We start from the raw sequence: 18,169 nt of genomic DNA, 5'->3' as shown, positions 1-18,169 counted from the left end.
CAGGTTAATTTTCTCAGCAATTTCCTCACTCGCATTAACGTCCGTTAATTTCTATATGTGCCTTCCCATGCAAATCCCTAGCTCACTGTCTCTGATTCTGTTACTTGACAGTATACTTTTTCAAAGTCTGTTCCAGTGTGCAAGGGACATGTCACCTCACAAAACTACAGGTTTTTAACCCTGCAGGGACACAAACAGATGTCTGTGATGGACTCCCACAAGGTCTGTCTCTGGTATCTGGGCTGCTCGCAAGTCACAAAATCATGCAACTGATTAATTTAAAGGCCATCAGAGACCGCAAGCTCTATATCACTGTAATAAGGCTTGCAAGCCCCAGTCCCAGTCTTGGTTGAGGACACAGACACATCCTTATTTCCGAGAGAGGTCATTCTCTCCCACTCCAAATGTTCAGGTAAGTCATAAAGATTAGAAGTCAAAGTGAAGCTCCTATTCTTACCGCCACTCACGTCCAAAGAAGTCACATGGACGTAGTGTATCCCCCGGTCTTGGTCTCCATCTCAGTTGCCGACCATGGAACCAATTCCCAAGCTAGCCTCGATTCAGGCACCAGGGTTCCCGGCCATCAGCATTGCTGCATCAGACCCAGACCTTCAAAAAGGCCATGTTGCAGCTTTTTGGTATCCCGCCAGATCTCTCTGCCGCACCTTTTTGGCCAACGAATCCGAGGAGACCTCATGTGAGGTTACCACTGGCGGATCAGTCCCCGATGCCTTGTAGGCCTCTAGACTCCAATCCGAGGTCCGCTCCGGCTTCAGGGTCAACGCTGACTCCTCATATGGCACTGAGACTGATGCCCAGCTCTTGTACGTCAGCGCTGGCACAGACACAGCCACCACTGGGTTCTTGCCCCCATGTTAATTGTAAAACAGCTAGTTGCTTTTGATCCCTCTCCAGAAGTAGTAAATGTCATTCTGGCAGCTGGACATCACTCCACCGAAACCATCCATGTGGGACGCTGGGAGAAGTTTGTTGTGTGGTATTTTTCATGTTGCCTTTCTATGGCCACAATAAAATGTTATTTGTCTGCCTTCCCTACCCTTTTACAGTTACCTGATCAGCCATCTCTGTTTAAATGACCTGTTGTGATGTGTTTTCGAAAAGGGCTAAGACACTTTTCTGCAGAAACCTTTTGAGATGCCCCATCTGGATCTAATGTGCCCCAAATTTGTGCCTGGAAAAAGATTTTGTTTCGATTGTAGTGCACAGGGTCCTTGCCAATCAGGTCCCCTGTAACTGTACTTCTTCTCTAAAACTGTTCCACAATTGGCCCTACAAGCCCCCTGTAAGTCCCTAGTAAAATGTACCTGGGTTCCTAGAGCATTAGGACTGACTCTAGGGACCCCCTCACCTAGGCCATGCAGACTGGCACTGCAGCATGCTTGCTCTGTTGCAGACAAAACTACAACATCGACCTGGCCATGCCACCTAGCACTGCCTAAGGCATAGGTAAGTCACCCCACTAGCAGGTCTTACAGCCCTAAGGCAGGGTGCACTATATAAAATGTAAGTCTATTCTTAGATATTGTAAGTGCCAGGAAAGCCATAGAGAGTCCGTCCATGGGCTGGAACCCAGCACCATTATGTCCTCTGAACCCACGAGTGTTTGGTACCAAACTACTCTCAATAAACCCATACTGATGCCAGTGTGAAATTATTGAAACATTAACTCACAGTTGCCCCCTTAAAACCTACCAACCATTGTGTGGTCAGACTGGCTTTAGGCAGCCTGCCACCACCAGACATGTTTCTGGACCCCTAGGTCGAGAGCCCCGCTCTCTGGGACAAAGAAAAAAGCCCATCCTGGGTGGAGGATGGGCACAGTGCTCAAGAGGAAAGCTTCAAAGGCCTGCTTTCTTTGTAATGCGACCCCCATCCTCTGCTGCTAGCAGCAGATGGCAGCTCCTGGTTTAGCCCCCTACTTTGGGCAGGAAAACCAGTGGGATAAAATAGGAAGAATAGGAAATGTGCCTACCTCTGACAACTCCACTCCTACGGTGCAGTAGGTGAGGTGAAGCACATCTTTCAGTCCCCGCCATCTTGAGGATGGGTAGACTCCTTCAATCAGGGCTAGGATTGGGCCCCCTCCCACAGGAGATTGGCATCATTGAGGGTGTAGGCACCACAAGTAGAGTGCCCATGCCTATTGGCCCTACTGTCAGTCTCTTAAATCGCCACTAAATATAGTATTTTGGTGACTACCCCAGACCGTGAAACTACTTCCTGCCGACCTACGATGAAGTCTCCGTGCAGAGAAGACTGTCTACACCCTCTGACTTGGCCCCCATCCCTACTGGCCTGTCTGCAGCCCTCAAAGATCAGCGAAGAAATCACACCTGTCCTGCAGTCAGTGACCTCCACAACCTCTGGGAGGACTGCCTGCCTTAGAAAAAGACCAGAACTCCTGAGGATAGCTGCTCTGTCCACAAGAAACCAACACCAAAGACTCTGGTGCCCTCTGGATCCGCAATACCTTGCCCTGACCTATCTGCACCCTATGCTTCTGGCCTGTGTCCAGGTGGCCCACTGATCCAGAAAAGATTCCCCAGAGTTGGCTGGACTCCACCACAACACATACAGTGGAATCCAGCGGCTTCCCCGACCGACTCCGGTAAGAGACACCCAACGTCACCTCTGCACCCGAAGCCCCTGGGCCTTGAGGAGCACGTTCACCTGTGTCTCTACAACATCCCAACTTACCTCTGCTGTCGCTGGGTTCCTTCGTGCAGCCTCCAGTTCGTCGCCTGCAGCCTGTTTTTCAAACCAAGTTTCTCAGTTGAATTGCATTGGGTGCCCAACACTGTGTTTGCACCCAACCGCCACTGTGCTGGTGGTGGTGTATGTTTGGTGCTGCCTTGTGGGCCCCTCTGTGCTTGCCTAATCCTCTGAAGCAGGAGCCCTGCAGCCACTTACTTACCGGCAAGTAAGATGTCTTCAAGCACCCCCAGTCTCCTTTAGGTAACATTGGGCCTGATCTTCCACTGACCTCTGCATGCGGTGGTGCAGTGTTTGTGTACCCTGCCCTCTGCTGACCCTGCAACCCGAAGACTGAATTTGTAAGTTGTTCACTATCCTATAAAACCGCATTATTGTTTTCCTCCATAGGTTAACATTACAAAGACTGAAAATTGCCCTGTGTTCACTTTTGAAACTGAAAATATTTCCTATTTCTATTTAAAGATGTACTTACCTTTTTGCGAAGATCTTGGTCTGAAAATAAATCTTGAGCAAAGTCTGTTTTTATAAAATTGGTGTGGATCTTCTTTTAAGTTGTGTGTCATTTATTGGTTGTTGCTTGCACAAAAAATGTCTTACACTCCTCTGTGCTAGGCCTAAGGCTGCTTGTTCACACTACCACAAATAGAGCAATTTGGGTTTGCACTGAACCCTGTACACGTCTGGCGGAATCTCTGGACTCTGTGCACGATATAATCACTTAATGTTATGTCGTCTTTGCCACTCTCATTGATGGGACGGCTGGCCGTCGCCAAGATGGTAATGCTTCCTAGAACGTTATATGTCCTACAGAACTCACTGTGTCCACTCCCGCCACAAGTTTTCCGCACTCTCAATATGCTGCTCACGTCCCTGCTGTGGGCGGGACGGCGCAGTAAGGTAGCTCTCCACACTGTAGTCCGCAGTTATGAGGAGGGGGGGCCTGGAAGTGCCACGCTTCGACTTATATTACTATGCTGCACAGCTGCAGCATGCGCGCCTGTGGTTTACGGACACGTACAACCGGGAGACGCGCCTCCTTGCTGGTAGGGCGGACATCCAGGCTCTGCAGGTCGCCATAATGCAGGGTAGTGTAGCGGGAAATCCGTTCTCCTACAGAACTGTGCATAGAGACCTGGAACCTCGGTGAATTAGGGTGGCCCAAAACTCACCTCAGTACCCAAAATCCCCTTACCGAGCTAGCTACAGTGTCTCATTGGTCATAACAAACTCCCAATGCTTAGACAGACCAGAACATGAACTTAGATTACCTCAGGTATCGTGGAACACATGAACACTCTTTCGTTATATAATGATTTCAAACCAGAACATGGAGTAAAAGAGGACACGTGCATGTTTGAAATATTTATTTACTAATGCAAGGTTCTCAAACGCAGTATCTTGTACAATACTAGCAAACATTATAAGCAACAAAGTTATCAGCATAGTTACTAGTCTTTAAAAGGCGAATGGTGACCGCATACTAAGATGCTGAACTGAATAGGAATTAACAATACCTAATTCACACCCTCCCTATTTAGCATAATATTTTATATCTATGAAGGTCACATTTGGGTTTTAGCAGGGCGGGCCCATACCTCAAAATCTCAGTGGCAGAGGATCACATCATCTTCCACCAGCTCTCTGCATGCGAAGCACCATCAAGTGTGTTTCGTGTATGTTCAGCACAATAATATAAAACCCGCCTAGAGCCAGATTTTGGCAGCAGCATGTGTATTATGTCTATGGAGGTGCGAAGATCAGACCTCACAACAACATTGTGTCTAGTTATCCTTGCAGCCTTCAGCACTCACTGTGCAGACAGTGTACCGAGCAAAACTGATATCAGAGGAATAACATATTATTTCTCAAGTAAAGCACGAAGCTCTTCTGGGTCGAAAGCTAAAGCAACAATTATGTGTTGTGTGCAAAATGAGGCAGAAAGGTAAAATGGCGTTTAAACATTTAATAAGCTCATGCTAACTTAACACAGTATATAGAAAAGAATTAGCTATATGACAGTAGGGGGCGGATGCGTCTATTCCTTATGTTGTGCGTCACACGGCTGGCATGTGGCAGCGGTTTGTTGAGAGGGTCTTACGGAGGACACCCTTTCGTAGGGAGCTCCTGATCTGGATACTAGCCCCCTTAATCGACATGGAGAAATACATGAAAAGAAATCTCCTCTCCAACCACAACAGATCCAACCATTTCTTGGATCAAGACTAAACTCTGTCACTCGGAAAGCATACCCCAACAACCAGAGGGCGACCACACTGCAACATTTACTGCACTCTTTAAGTCTAGTCACCCAATAACAGTAAGAACTGTAATGAGACTACTTGGAATCATACAGAGCAATTGTGCCACAAGCAATATTATACGTGAACCTTTTTCAGCAATGCCTCACTTGTCACAATCGGGGAGGGTCAACTTGACAATCTTGTGTTGATAAAGACCAGAACACAGCAGTCTCTGCCCTAGCGGAATAGCAACAACCTGCTAATCTGCAGACTTTCTGTGGTTCCTCTGTCATAGACGTATTGCTCATCGGATGGGATGCTCAATGTAGAAACAAACTATTTAAGATATATTGGATTAAGTACAACAGACCAAACAAATCAAATATTTGGAGCACCTAGGTATATCGCTAGCACTCAAAGCCTTTTATTATAAACAAATGTTATTGACATTTTGGGTTGTCTCATAATTGTAAGCCTTTTATGCAATGATCAGACAAGACAGTCTTAATCAAAGCAAACAACATAGCTGCAATGTATTACATTCAGAAACGGGGCACTCAACGAATTTCTGCTCTCTAAACTAGCCCAAAATATCTGGCACTGCACCATTTATCACAACATAAACCTCTTGGTGGAACATCTCCCAGGAGTAGACAACAACTTTGTGGACCTATTAAGCAAGACTCATCAACAAGTACAAAAGTGGGAACGCGACCCTCAAGTCCTACCAAAGTATATAGATGTACAAATGGGGCACTTCAACTGTAGACCTCTTTGCAACAGAAGAAAATGCGAAATGTTAAAACTTTGCATCCATGTATCCACACCCATAGTCCATGGGCAATGCAATACGGATGAGTTTGTCAGGGACATTTGCATGTGCTTTTCCACCTTTTCACTTATCCAATATGTAGTCAAAGATGCAGCAACACACAATGAGGTTCATTCTAGTGGCATCAACGTGGACCTAGCAATTTTGGTTCTTAACTCTGATGGAAATGTTCATCTCACCCAACGAGAAACTTTCACTCAGGGTGGATCTTCTCTCACAGCACAAAGTTCTCATCAGACCCCAGAACCTCAGTCTTTCATTTTGGAACTTGACGTTTTAGATTTTGGTTAGTTAAGTCTTTAAGAAGAATGTGTATCTTTCCTGTACTGCTAAATGGAAAGATTTCAGTTGCTATTATAATAAACATCTAAAGCCACTTCAGGTAACAGTGCACGAAATACTTGCTTATCTCCTATATTTACTTTAGTAAATAAGATTTTGTTACAGCCCGAATACCAAGGTGTCTTAGCGCTAACAGTGTAAAACCTCAAAGAAAAACTGGTCGGTGGTCAGTAGGTGCAACTTACTTTGTGTGTGATACAAAGAGCCATGTTTTGGGCTAATTCGTGAAACATGGCAGACTAGGCCGAGATCTTAAGGCCAGAGGAACAGAATTCTGGAGTTTGCCATCAAGATATCGTCGAATTCTGCCTCCCACCCCCAAAAGCTGTTGAGTTCCAAAAGTTAGTGTTGTTACCAAAGAGAATCACCTCGGTTTTCTCAGCATTTAACTTTAAAAAGTTTATTTGCATAAAGATTGATACTTGTGTTAAACAATATTTCAACTTCGAGGCAGATGGGCCATCATCTTCAGGAATTGCAACAATATTTTGTGTATCGTCGGCGTAAGAATTGGCCGACAAGCCACAGTATTGGATGATCCCTAACAGCGGGGTGACAGAAATATTCAATAGCGTCTGGGATAAAGAAGATCCCTGTGGGACTCTGCTAAGTAGGGAAAAAGCTTAGATTTGAATCCATTCAATTCCACACTCTGTAGTCTGTTAGTTAGAAATGAGCTTCGGAGGGACCGGGCTGCACCATCAATCCCAATTCTCTCAAGCCACTTGATGAGGACCTCATGATTGACTGCATTCAATGTGTCTGTGAGATCGAGAAGCATTAAAGCCGCTCTCCCCCCCCCCCTCATCCAAGCAAAACGCATGGTTAGCATATAGATCTCTAAAGCTTCATCTACCAGCTGTTATACATTCCAAATAGAGAACGCTCATCGCTTTAATATCAGTAATAAAAGCGTTTATCGAGGGTTTCAAACGGATAATAACACCTAGAATACCTGCATTCCCAGTGTGGAACTTAAATATAGAACTTACAAGGCTGATCCGCCCGCTATTTGCACCTTTGCACTCTTTGTGAATTTGCATTATTTAAGATTGAAAGTGTCTTTCTTAGTGGCTATTACCTATTTACGAAGAGTTGGTGAGCTCCACACACTCACTATTCAATTAGCATTTATTCAAGTACACAAAAAACTGATGTTATTAAGCACTAACTTAATGTTTTTACCATTCCAATCAGTCTATAGAAAATTACAATCTTTTTCCCCCAAACCTGTTTCTGTGGCAGAAGGGGTGCAAAAAGCGCTTTAATACTATATTGATAGGACAAAAGCATTTTGGAATAATGATCAACTATTAGTGGCTCATGTAGCACCACAAAAAGGGAAGGAAATTTCAAAAGCAGGTGTTGCAAGATAGAGCTTTAAAGGTATTTTAACCCGTTTCATAAAAGGAAAAACAGTGCATTCTGAAACTCAGAGAGCACATTCTACGTGGAAAAGGGGAGCAACAATGACTTTCTTTCTAAGGTAACATTCCCATAGCTGACCTATGTAAGTAATGTGGTCAACTCTGCATGCCTTCACTAACCATGATTGTGTAGATATACTAACAACACCGCAGGTTATGGCTGGTCTAACAGTGTTGTGAAGACTGTTTCAAACATCTGCTGCAGCTGCCCACTAAACACAGATGGGAGGATAGGGCTTTACAATCAACGCAACGCATCTGTATCTGCAGCAGCACATGCTACGAATCGGTCACATTACTTACCCTTTAAGCATCTGTTTGTAGTGAGTAGTGCTGTAAATTCACATGCCTCATCTCACCTCCCCATACATGGGTAGTGTCAGCATGTGTTTTTTTCTTTATTATGTAACAATGTCAATGTATAGCTTTTACATTTACATACATATTTATACTCTGGTTTACTATCGTGTTACCCCATTCTGGACGGAAAACTTTATAAGGGTGAAGCTAAGACCCATGCACATTGTGGAAAAAAAAGGAGGCACTGTACACCTCGTGACTCGAAATTTCTTCAAAGAAAAATAATTCAATGTCCAGACCCAACACTAGATGGCAGAAGTGTTCAATGCATTTGAATATACAGCACTACACGCTACGAACAGATGCTTACAAGGTAAGTAATATGTTCCTTTCTTTTATCTTTCAGACCTCTTAGTTAATGCTTTAAAATGGGCACTGTAAATAGGTTTCAATATTGTGTATAATTTGTGTCTGAACTGTTCAAAATAGTTTGTGTACAAATGTCACTTGTCCTTTGAGAAATTTGTTCCTGCCTAGTTTACTCTAAGCTTTGATTGTTCTAAAGACTTATTTCCGATGTATGACATTCTTTTCCAGTTATTCTCTTCTGGCACTGTTCAGCTGACGACGACGTCAAGGGCAGAATTTGGAGATTTCGATATTAAAACTGTAATTCAAGAAATGAAACGAGGGAAGAGAATGGTATGCTTGTTTGTTTTCCACTTCATACATCCTCTTAGTTTTACCTGCAAAAAACTGTCTCTTACCTGGGTAATAACTTTACCATTCCCTAAATCCTGTGTGGATCCTTCAGATTCAAGGCCATTCAATGTATACAAAACTTTATACTTTTAAGGCAGACTCCACATACATATATTTCATATATGTTAATGCAAGGTCCTCCTCAGGGCTTTTCATTTTAGGAAATAGTAAAGTCAAACAAAAAGATGATGTTGAATTACTTCTTGCACGGTTACCTGAAGTGGGTTAAGGTGTTGTCAGACAGACTTCAATTTAGAGTTTTGGCACTAAAGAATACTTACGACACACAACATAAATGTGGTTACATAGTAGCATTATTTACAAAACATTGTCCATGTAGATTAGAGTGTTTTGTTTAGCTACAGTTTGGAGGCAACTGTAGAGCTTTTCACATATATTTTGCAAATGTTAGGAACCCATAATCCTTTAATGACCTACCAGTTTAGGTTAACACAATGTTTGCATAAGCTCTAAATGAAAGTATTACATTAATGTATTGGTGAATAATTTAGAGAAAGCAAGTTACCATGGCTAGTCTTTCCCTTTTCTCTTTGCTTTGATGTCAGAGGGTCTAGGGGTTGATAAGTAAAGTGTGAAGTGTTCCTAGTTTTTGCCCAGAATTAAGCTTTTTTTGTGTTTTTTGTTTTGTTTTAAAAGACCTAAAAGTCAAACCATATGGAAGGAGAAAAAGTTGATAAACTGGTGAAAATATCTGTGGTTTGAGCTATATTCTCCAGTGACTCTCAAAATTCTGCTGTCTGGCTATGCATGGGTAAAACTACTTGCTTTGTGCCACCTTGGATAATTAGCATTCAGCTGTTAGGTTGCATTTGCCAGGCAACAATCCGTTGTTATTGTTAACTACAGCTTATATAGCGCCAAATCACTGTCAGGTCTCTAGGCGCTTTTGACAGAAGAGGATGGTATTTAGCAGAGTAGGTAAAGAAAAAGATGCGTAAGGCCGTGGCACTAAGCGGTGCTTAAGGCTTCCCTAAACAGGAGTGTTTTTAGAGCCTTCCTGAAATGCAACGGATTTGCTTCCTTACGAAGAGACTCTGGAAGTTTGTTCCAGATCTGTGGAACCAACACTGAAAAAGATCTGCCACCCTTCGTTGCTAATTTATAGCGGGGACAAGACAGCAGTTGGGTGTTTGAGGACCTTAATGACCGTGTGGGGTTATAAACCCCGAGGCGTTCTTTAATGTAGGCAGGTGCTTGGCCATAGACTGCCTTATGGGCGATGCATAAACTTTTGAACTCCACCCGTTGTTTTATGGGGAGCCAATGTAGTTTACACAGTAATGGAGATGCATGGGTCCGTCTAGGTAGCCTAAAGATCAGTCTAGCTGCATCATTCAGGACTACTTGCAACCTGTTAATCAATGTTTTGGGCAGACCCAGATATAGGGCATTTCCATAATCTAATCTTGAAATTATTGTGGCGGAAACAATTGTACGAAGCGTGGAAGAGGAAAGAAGAGGAACTAGCTTACGTAGCTGTCTAATTAGATTTGTGCAAGTCCCAACAACGGAGGAGATCTGGCTGGTCATTGACAGTTCTTGGTCAATCTTTATGCCTAGACTTTTTACATTAGAACATGGTTTCGGGGTGGGGCCAAGATCTTGAGGCCAAACAAGTCTCCCCACGGAGAGACTTCCGTTGAGACCACCAAGACCTCCGTTTTATCTGGGTTTATCTTCAGCGAATTCGCTGTCATCCAGCTCACCGTATATTTGAGAATCTTTTGGGCATGGGACTGTGCAGATGCCGTGTTGTCAATACTAAGTAACAACTGAGTATTGTCGGCATAGTTAAATGTTTTGCAGCCCATGTTTACCAGGGAGGCAATTAAGGGCTGCAGATACAGGTTAAAAAGGAGTGGGGACAAAGCAGATCCCTGAGGGACTCCACACTTCAGGGTACCCAAATCTGATATACAGTCCCCCAGTTGAATCCTTTGAGTTCTCCCGGAAAGAAAGGATTCTAACCATTTATAGGCTATGTCTTGTATCCCGAAAGCGGCCAGTCTGTCCAGAAGTAGGGTGTGGCTGACAGTATCGAATGCCGCTGACAGGTCTAATAGTATCAGGGCACTCAGCTTCTTACTGTCAGCCATACCTCTGAGCTCATCCAGCACTGAAAGCATCACCAATTCAGTGCTGTGGTGTGCCCGAAACCCTGCTTGACGCTCCTGGAGTAGATGGTGTGACTCCAGGAATGATGAGAGGGATATCAAGACGTGTTGTTCCAAAATCTTGGACAGAAAAGGTAGCTGGGATATAGGCCTATAATTATTTGGGTTGGTGGGATCTGCCCCCGGCTTTTTTTATTAGGGGCCTAACTCGAGCATCTTTAAAACTGGAGGGGAGTTGGCCAATATCTAATGATTTGTTCAGTAGGGAGACAAAATGACTCTCTAACGTAGGGAGTGCCAGGCGAAAAATGCTGGGGGGACATGGGTGTGCTGGTGAGCCTGACTTAGTTCGATTCATAAGCTGTCCTAAGACTGTGGGGTCAATCAAAGGGAATTTAGAAATAGTGTAGGCTGGGGGGGAATTTGAAAGTGGGGAAAGGAGGGGTGACTGCTGGAGGTATTCTTGATGTCCGAGAGAATAGTTTTTACCTTATCAAGGTACTCATCCTTAGCACCCTCCTGTGTGTGTCATTAACAATTTCTGGAGAACATGGATGGATTGCAGCCTGAGGATGAGAACCCCATCCTTTCTTTCTCCAATACAGTCGAATGGAATCCTATAAACCTTCCTCTTTTATCTTCTGAAAATAAAGATACATAAATTAGTCTTAGAGTGGTCTTTTCTTAAGCCATTTGTTGGACCCAAACACCATATATCTACAAATTCTTACTTGTGAAGGTGGGCGCAAAGCGCCTAATTGTTAACCTGTGTGTTTGGAATAAATCTGCAAAGCAATTTGAGTCTTGTGAGCATAAATTAGAATGCCCTTAAAAGTTGCTCTACCACATAGTTAAAATATATGTTGTACATGATCTCGATCTGTATTAATCTGTGAATCCTCTGTCCAGGGTTTAATTATTCAGTTGTCTATGGAAGAAAGCCGAGTTTAAATCCCATGTTGTTCAAAAAACTTCCTGTTTGAAAAGGGACTTGTGTATAAAGCCAATATTGTAGTCACGTACTCTATAGTGCTCCGTTTTATACAAAAACCGAGTTTAAATACCTTTGTTATTCATGTTTACTAAGTATCCCTGTAAAATGTGTGCATCTGGTCCATTTCGCGAAGGCGTTTTCCTCTATGTCCCGCTCTAAAACCAATGTCGAGTGTGGATTCCTTGTTGCTAGGGAGAGCTTTTAGTTAGTTAAATGCCCCTATCGAACTTGTCTATGTGGCCGATATTGCCTTACCTGGCAGCGTTAAATGGTTTTTCTTACTTCAAACTCTCACAAAGAAGTCTGTAATGGTCTCTCAAATGGGCGCCGATTCTCTCAACTAAACGCTGTTTACTCGCGTAATCTCGCGTTTGTTAGGCGCTTTTTCTGGATGCGACTCTGAAGAAGGAATTCTGGGAATCAGAGTTTTTTAGAAATGCACTCAAGTGCTCTGAATGCTCATCCCTTAGAATGAATTCGCCATTTACATGGGTTCTAGTCCCGCCTTTATACAAGTCGAGTTTGTTGGATTAACTAATCTTTTTTTATGGAACTATTTGCTAGCGGGTTTCACGCTTATATCTAAAGATGGTCCTTGAATGACAGGGTGATTTGAGGTGTTGTGGAAGTTAAAGTTTAGGTTTTCATTATACACGACTGCACTCGGGTTAATGGTAAAATAGTTTTATAATTATAGCAACCTTTTTGAACGGACTGTTTCTTTGCAAGAATTCATTAGTGGCCTAGACAATTATCCCGGATTTATGCAATTTGATGTTCTCGTGTTGAGAAGTCTTCATGAAAAACAAGTTTGTTGAGCACTTTGCTGGAAGCTCCTTGCTTCAGAGTAATCTTAGACACAGTTTTTTTGCTTGAAGTGATGATTGTGCTCTATCACACCTAGTTATTTATAGAAAGCAATACTGCTAATAATTCTGCTTTGAAACTCGCTTGACATTCGGCTCCATTGTAAATTTCTACTGAATGATGTTACAACCCGGACTGAAGTATTATGCCAGCTGGACGATGTCCATGGTCCAAAATGTCCAGGGCGGCAGCTTAGCTTTTTTCACGTTCACATTGATTGAATTGTTTTCTGAGCACCTTATGGGTGCTTTACACTTCATTTGAGACATGTGGCTTGAGACTGTATCCATCACCCTGTTGTGTGCATACAGAGACGTACTGGCAGGGATTTTTAAGACCTACAAACTGTAAATTTCCGAAAGTTCATTAAGACCTTCTACTGCTGTATTAAATTTGATGATCAATGTCGCCTCTCTTTTGATCAGTTTAGCCTCCAGGTCACCACCTCTTAGATCTTGTTCAAATTTAGAAATCACAGTCCATCGTAGATCTTTCTCTTTAAGGGTGTGGCTGTGCCAGTGATAGACCAGAGGGGCCGTTTGCCCATTTTTCCTTATCCTTGATATGTGTTGCGAAATCCTATGACGGATTTCTTGATATGTTTTGCCGATATTTAGCTTTTTGCAGGGGCAAACAGTCCCATATACAACAAATTTTGATTTGCAATTCGTGAAATGCTCTTGATTCCAATATATTCCATTCTGTGTGAACAACTCTCCTTCCATTGTCCTGGTCCATACAGACAACATGACAGAAATGTACTACATACAAAAACAGGGGGGGGCACACTCTCTGCAGCTTTCACACGTAGCTCAAAGCATATGGAGATGGGCCATTCTGCACAACCTATATCTCCTTGTGGAACACCTCCCAGGAGTACATAATCCAATTGCAGTTCTGCTTAGTCGTCAAAGACAGCAGATTTATGAATGGGAACTTCATACTCTAGTTCTTCTTCCATTATTTCACATGTGGGGCCACCCAGAAATAGATCTGTTCACCACACACCAAAACAGAAAATGCCCAAGCTTCGCATCCAGGTATCCACACCCAAAGGCAATGCGCTATGGATGAACTGGTCAGGCAAATTTGCTTACGCTTTTCTGCCTCTCCCGCTCATTCTGTTATTGGTTCGGAAGCTCAAACAGCATTCCCTCACAATGATCCTCGCAGCTCCAACATGGGGCCGACAACCATGGTTCACAACCCTCTTGAAACTATAAGTAGCTACGCCTCTCACCTAAGTTCTCACTCAGTACCATGGAGAGATAAGGCATCCATTCCCAGTCAACTCAACCTTGCGATCTGGCACCTGAAGTCTTTGAGTTTGGCTACCTCAATCTCCCTCCTGGCTGCATGAACATCATTAAAGAGGCTAGACGTCCTACCACCAGAGCATACTACTCCGCAAAGTGGAAACAATTTGTAATTTACTGTACAAATAACAAAATAAATCCACTAGATGCTTCTATTCAAAACATTATCTGTTATCTCCTGCACCTACAACAATGTAACCTAGTATATACATCCATAAGACTACATCTCGCTGCAAAAGCAGCTTATCTTCAAAACAGACAACACTTGTCTTTGTTTAGAATACCTGCTATCAAAGCATTTATGGAAGGACTTAAAAGAATAATTCCAACCTCTCCAGTATGGAATTTAAATATTGTCCTTACCAGACTCATGGGTCCGCCTTTTGAAACTCTGCCACATGCAAATTTCAGTTCCTCGCTTGGAAAGTAACCTTCCTGGTTGCTATTACATCTCTTAGGAGTTAGTGAACTCCAGGCATTAACCATACAATAACCATTTTTGCAAATCCATCATAACAAAGTGTTTCTTAGGACTAACCCACATTTTTTAAAGTAGATTCTGCCTTCCATCTTAACCAGTCTGTTGCACTCCCAGTTTTTTTCCCTCTTCTAGACTCAGTGGCAGAACGGGCTCTTGACATGCTAGACATTAAAAGAGCAATACTCTACTATGTTGAAAGAACAAAATCCTTTAGAAAGACTAAACAACTCTTTGTGGCTTTCTCCCTACCTGATAAAGGCAATACCATTTCAGAAGCGGGGATTGCAAGGTGGATTGTTAAGTGCATCCAAATGTGCTATTTTAAAGCCAAACGCACATTATCCATTCCCTATAGAGCTCATTCCACACGTAAACTAGGGGCTTCTATGTCATTCTTAGGGAACATTCCCCTAGATGACATCTGCAAAGCAGCAACTTGATCTACACCGCACACTTTCACAAAACACTATTGTGTAGATGTGCAGCAAAACAACAAGCTGGTGTGGGCCAGGCTGTATTAAGAACACTTTTTCAACCACTGCAACAGATGCAGGTAGCCACCGCTGGGGAGATAACTGCTGTATAGACTATGCACAAGTATATCATCTACAGCTCATATGCCTCAAACGGAAAATGCTACTTACCAGAATGCATCTGTTCTTGGCATGTAGGGCTGTGGATTCATATACGCCCACCCGCCTCCCCGGATACCTCTTATCTGTTGCAGTACTACAATCTTACTTACACATAGGGTCATCTCTTTCTATTTCTTACTAACTCCATCATAACCCTTCATGGCGAAAAAATTTCATGAGATGGAGTCGATGCCCATTGTCACTATCACCATAAGGAGGAGTCACCTATCTCGTGACTACAAAGACTTCTTCGAAGACAAAAACAAAGTACAAACAGCCGAGCCAAGCCCACCACCAGATGGCGATCTATGCACAAGTATATGAATCTACAGCTTTACATGCCAAGAACAGATGCATACTGGTAAGTAGCATTTTCCTTTCCTTTTTCTTCAATTGGGAATGAGTGCTATTTATTGTTAAGGTAGAACTAGCTATGGTTCTCTTTGTACTTTATAATATGCATTTACAAAGATCTCTCTGCATTTCTTGTTCCCAATTTTCCTAGATGCTACAGAAGCAACGTATTTAACTTTATTTTTTCTTTTATTTGTTACCAGATTTTATTGTATATGTGAAGTTTTTTGTGTCTATTTTTCTGTGATAGAAATGTACGCTTTGCAGTCAACTTGGTGCCACCATTGGATGTGAAATTAAAGCTTGTATCAAGACTTACCACTACCACTGTGGAGTGCAGGACAAAGCCAAATATATCGAAAACATGTCACGAGGGATATACAAGTATGTATGTTATGATGGTTTATCAAGTGGAAAGTGTGACCTTGCAATTACAGTGTGTACTTTATTGCTTGTATTATTAACAATGTCCATCTAAAAAAACACCCTTTATTCATTTTTATAGTAAACCCAAGACCCACTACACCTGTGGTTTGATTGGCACAATGCCCTTACTTTAGATGCTAAACTTCTGGTGAGAATATGCCCGCCTAATCTTTGGTTCACCAAATAAGATTGCACATGAGAAGCCCAGTACCCACAGAAAGGGTTATTTGAAAAATAGACTGGAAGGACTTCATAGGATTAGTCCATGTAAATGTTAAAGTTAACTAAAGTTGCTAACAACCATTCTTTTGATAGTTTAAGAGCCAGTTAAATCATTGCTGACTATTCTAGAATCGATTAATCAGCTTGGCAGTCTTTCGAGTTCTACATTTAATTGGGATAAAACAGTAGATACATAAATTTTCAAAAACGGAGGTATCAGAGTGCTTTACATGAGTATCTGACAATAATTGCAGGTTAAATCTTTACAAAGGTTACACAGTTATTAGAGCATGGCAACATAGTGACAAGTAAGGTTGAGACAAACAAAAAGGAACATATAGGTAAGGGAAAAAGCAGGCAAGTGGAGATATTCCGGGGAGGTGGGCGTGGGGGTAGGAGCAGGGGAAGTAGACCGAGAATGGAGGAGGGAAAAAGGAGGGGAGGGTTATAGACACTGCATGGCGAGATCCTTTCAATAGGAGGAAAGGGATGTAGCCATTACTAGGATTGTAAGAACAAGACTCAAAGATAAATCGTGGTAATTTTGGATTCTTTTCAAGAGAAGCTAAAATTAGTTTAACATTGTTAAGCTTAAGGCAAATGTTGAATGCATCTAATATAATTCTTCTCCCTAAAATCCTTATGTCTAATAACCTCTGGATCACGTAACCAACATAATACACCTATCTTTTGAAAGAGCAATATAAACTGTATTGTGGAATGGGAGAAGGTGCAGAACAATTTGTTATTGCTCTATTCTCCTAACGGACATGGATGATATTTTTACTAGGAAATACGTGAGGAGACACCTATCTTTTGGTTACTACGTAAAATAATTTTTTACAAGGTAAATCTCTTTACTAAACCAACCACAGAGAGTAAATGTACAACTTTAATAGTACACTCATCAAAAATAAATCTCCTTCTGCCACAATTTAAAAACAATTAAGCCACTATATGTTTCAGTATAGACATTTCACAGAAGTGGCCTTTTGTAGGACGGCTATCAGACCACAGAAGCTATCTATTTGTGAAAAGACCTAGGGCCAGATGTAGGAGCCCTAATACCGGTCGGTAACGGCCGAATTCGGCCGTTACCGACCGGTATTAGGGTTTCCAGATGTAGGGGGGGCTATATTTTACCGATTCTGTAAAGTTACCGAATCGGTAAATGTACAGAATCGGTAAAATACCGAATCGGTATATTTACCGATTCGGAAAAACCACATGTAGGTGGCACTCCTAAGAGTGCCACAGGCCCTTAAAAATCGGTATTTTACCACCCAATCCTATTGGGTGGTAAAATACCGAATTCAGGTGTGCATGCACATCTGTGCATGCACACCAGTGCAATGTGACACACAGACATGCCCTTAGGGCATGTCTGTGTGCCACATGGCACACAAGTCCAGAATTGGGGTGCTAGAGGGTGTCAAAGTGACACCCCCTGCACCCTTGCAGGATTCGGTATTTACCGATTCTGTAAATACCGAATCTGTATTTCACATTGATTCCTATGGGCTTCAAGGCCCATAGGAATCAATGGGAAATACAGATTCGGTATTTACAGAATCGGTAAATACCGACTCTTACAGATTCGGTAATTTTTTACCTACATCTGCCTCCTTCCAATTTACCGACTTTTAAATACCGAATCGGTATGACTCGGTATTTAAGAGTCGGTAAATCAGATTTACCTACATCTGGCCCCTACTGTCCGCTTACAGTGGGCTTGGAGCACACCCATTAGTTGACCTCAATCATTCATTAAGGGGTTGGTGAAGGGCGCTACTCACCCGTGAGGGTCTTAAGGTGCTGGGGGAGGGGTAGGTCTAGCAGCTCCGATCAGTTGAAAATCCAGGTCTTGAGTGCCCGTCTGAAGGTGAGTAGGGTAGTTGAGCGTCTTATTTCAACTGGGAGAGCGTTCCATGCTGTGGCGGCGGTGTAGGAGAAAGCTCTCCCTCCAGCTCTGCTTCGGTGGATGCGGGGGACCTCTACCAGGGCGAGGTCGGAAGAGCGAAGATTCCTCTTGGGGACTTCATCGTCTCACTTAGGGGCTTCTCCCTCGAGGGCTCGCCCCTGTCAGAACCTGTCAGTCTT

General features: G+C 42.8%; 1 protein-coding gene across 11 annotated transcripts in view; it reads left to right on the top strand.

Annotated features, from left to right (window-relative positions):
* Positions 1-18,169, top strand: part of PHF6 (PHD finger protein 6) — a 271,288-nt gene that overhangs the window by 192,710 nt on the left and 60,409 nt on the right. For all 11 annotated transcript variants that reach the window (XM_086918695.1, XM_086918694.1, XM_086918693.1 and 8 more), the window contains 2 exons: positions 8,475-8,579; positions 15,672-15,805. In XM_086918695.1, coding sequence (XP_086774821.1) covers positions 8,475-8,579; positions 15,672-15,805 — 239 coding nt within the window. The remainder of the gene's footprint in view (positions 1-8,474; positions 8,580-15,671; positions 15,806-18,169) is intronic.

The sequence above is a fragment of the Lissotriton vulgaris genome, chromosome 4_1 (genome assembly GCF_964263255.1).
Source record: "Lissotriton vulgaris chromosome 4_1, aLisVul1.2, whole genome shotgun sequence".
Classification (NCBI taxonomy): Eukaryota; Metazoa; Chordata; class Amphibia; order Caudata; family Salamandridae; genus Lissotriton; species Lissotriton vulgaris.
The sequence above is the reverse complement of the archived record's forward strand: the minus strand, read 5'-3'. Positions and strand labels throughout refer to the sequence as shown.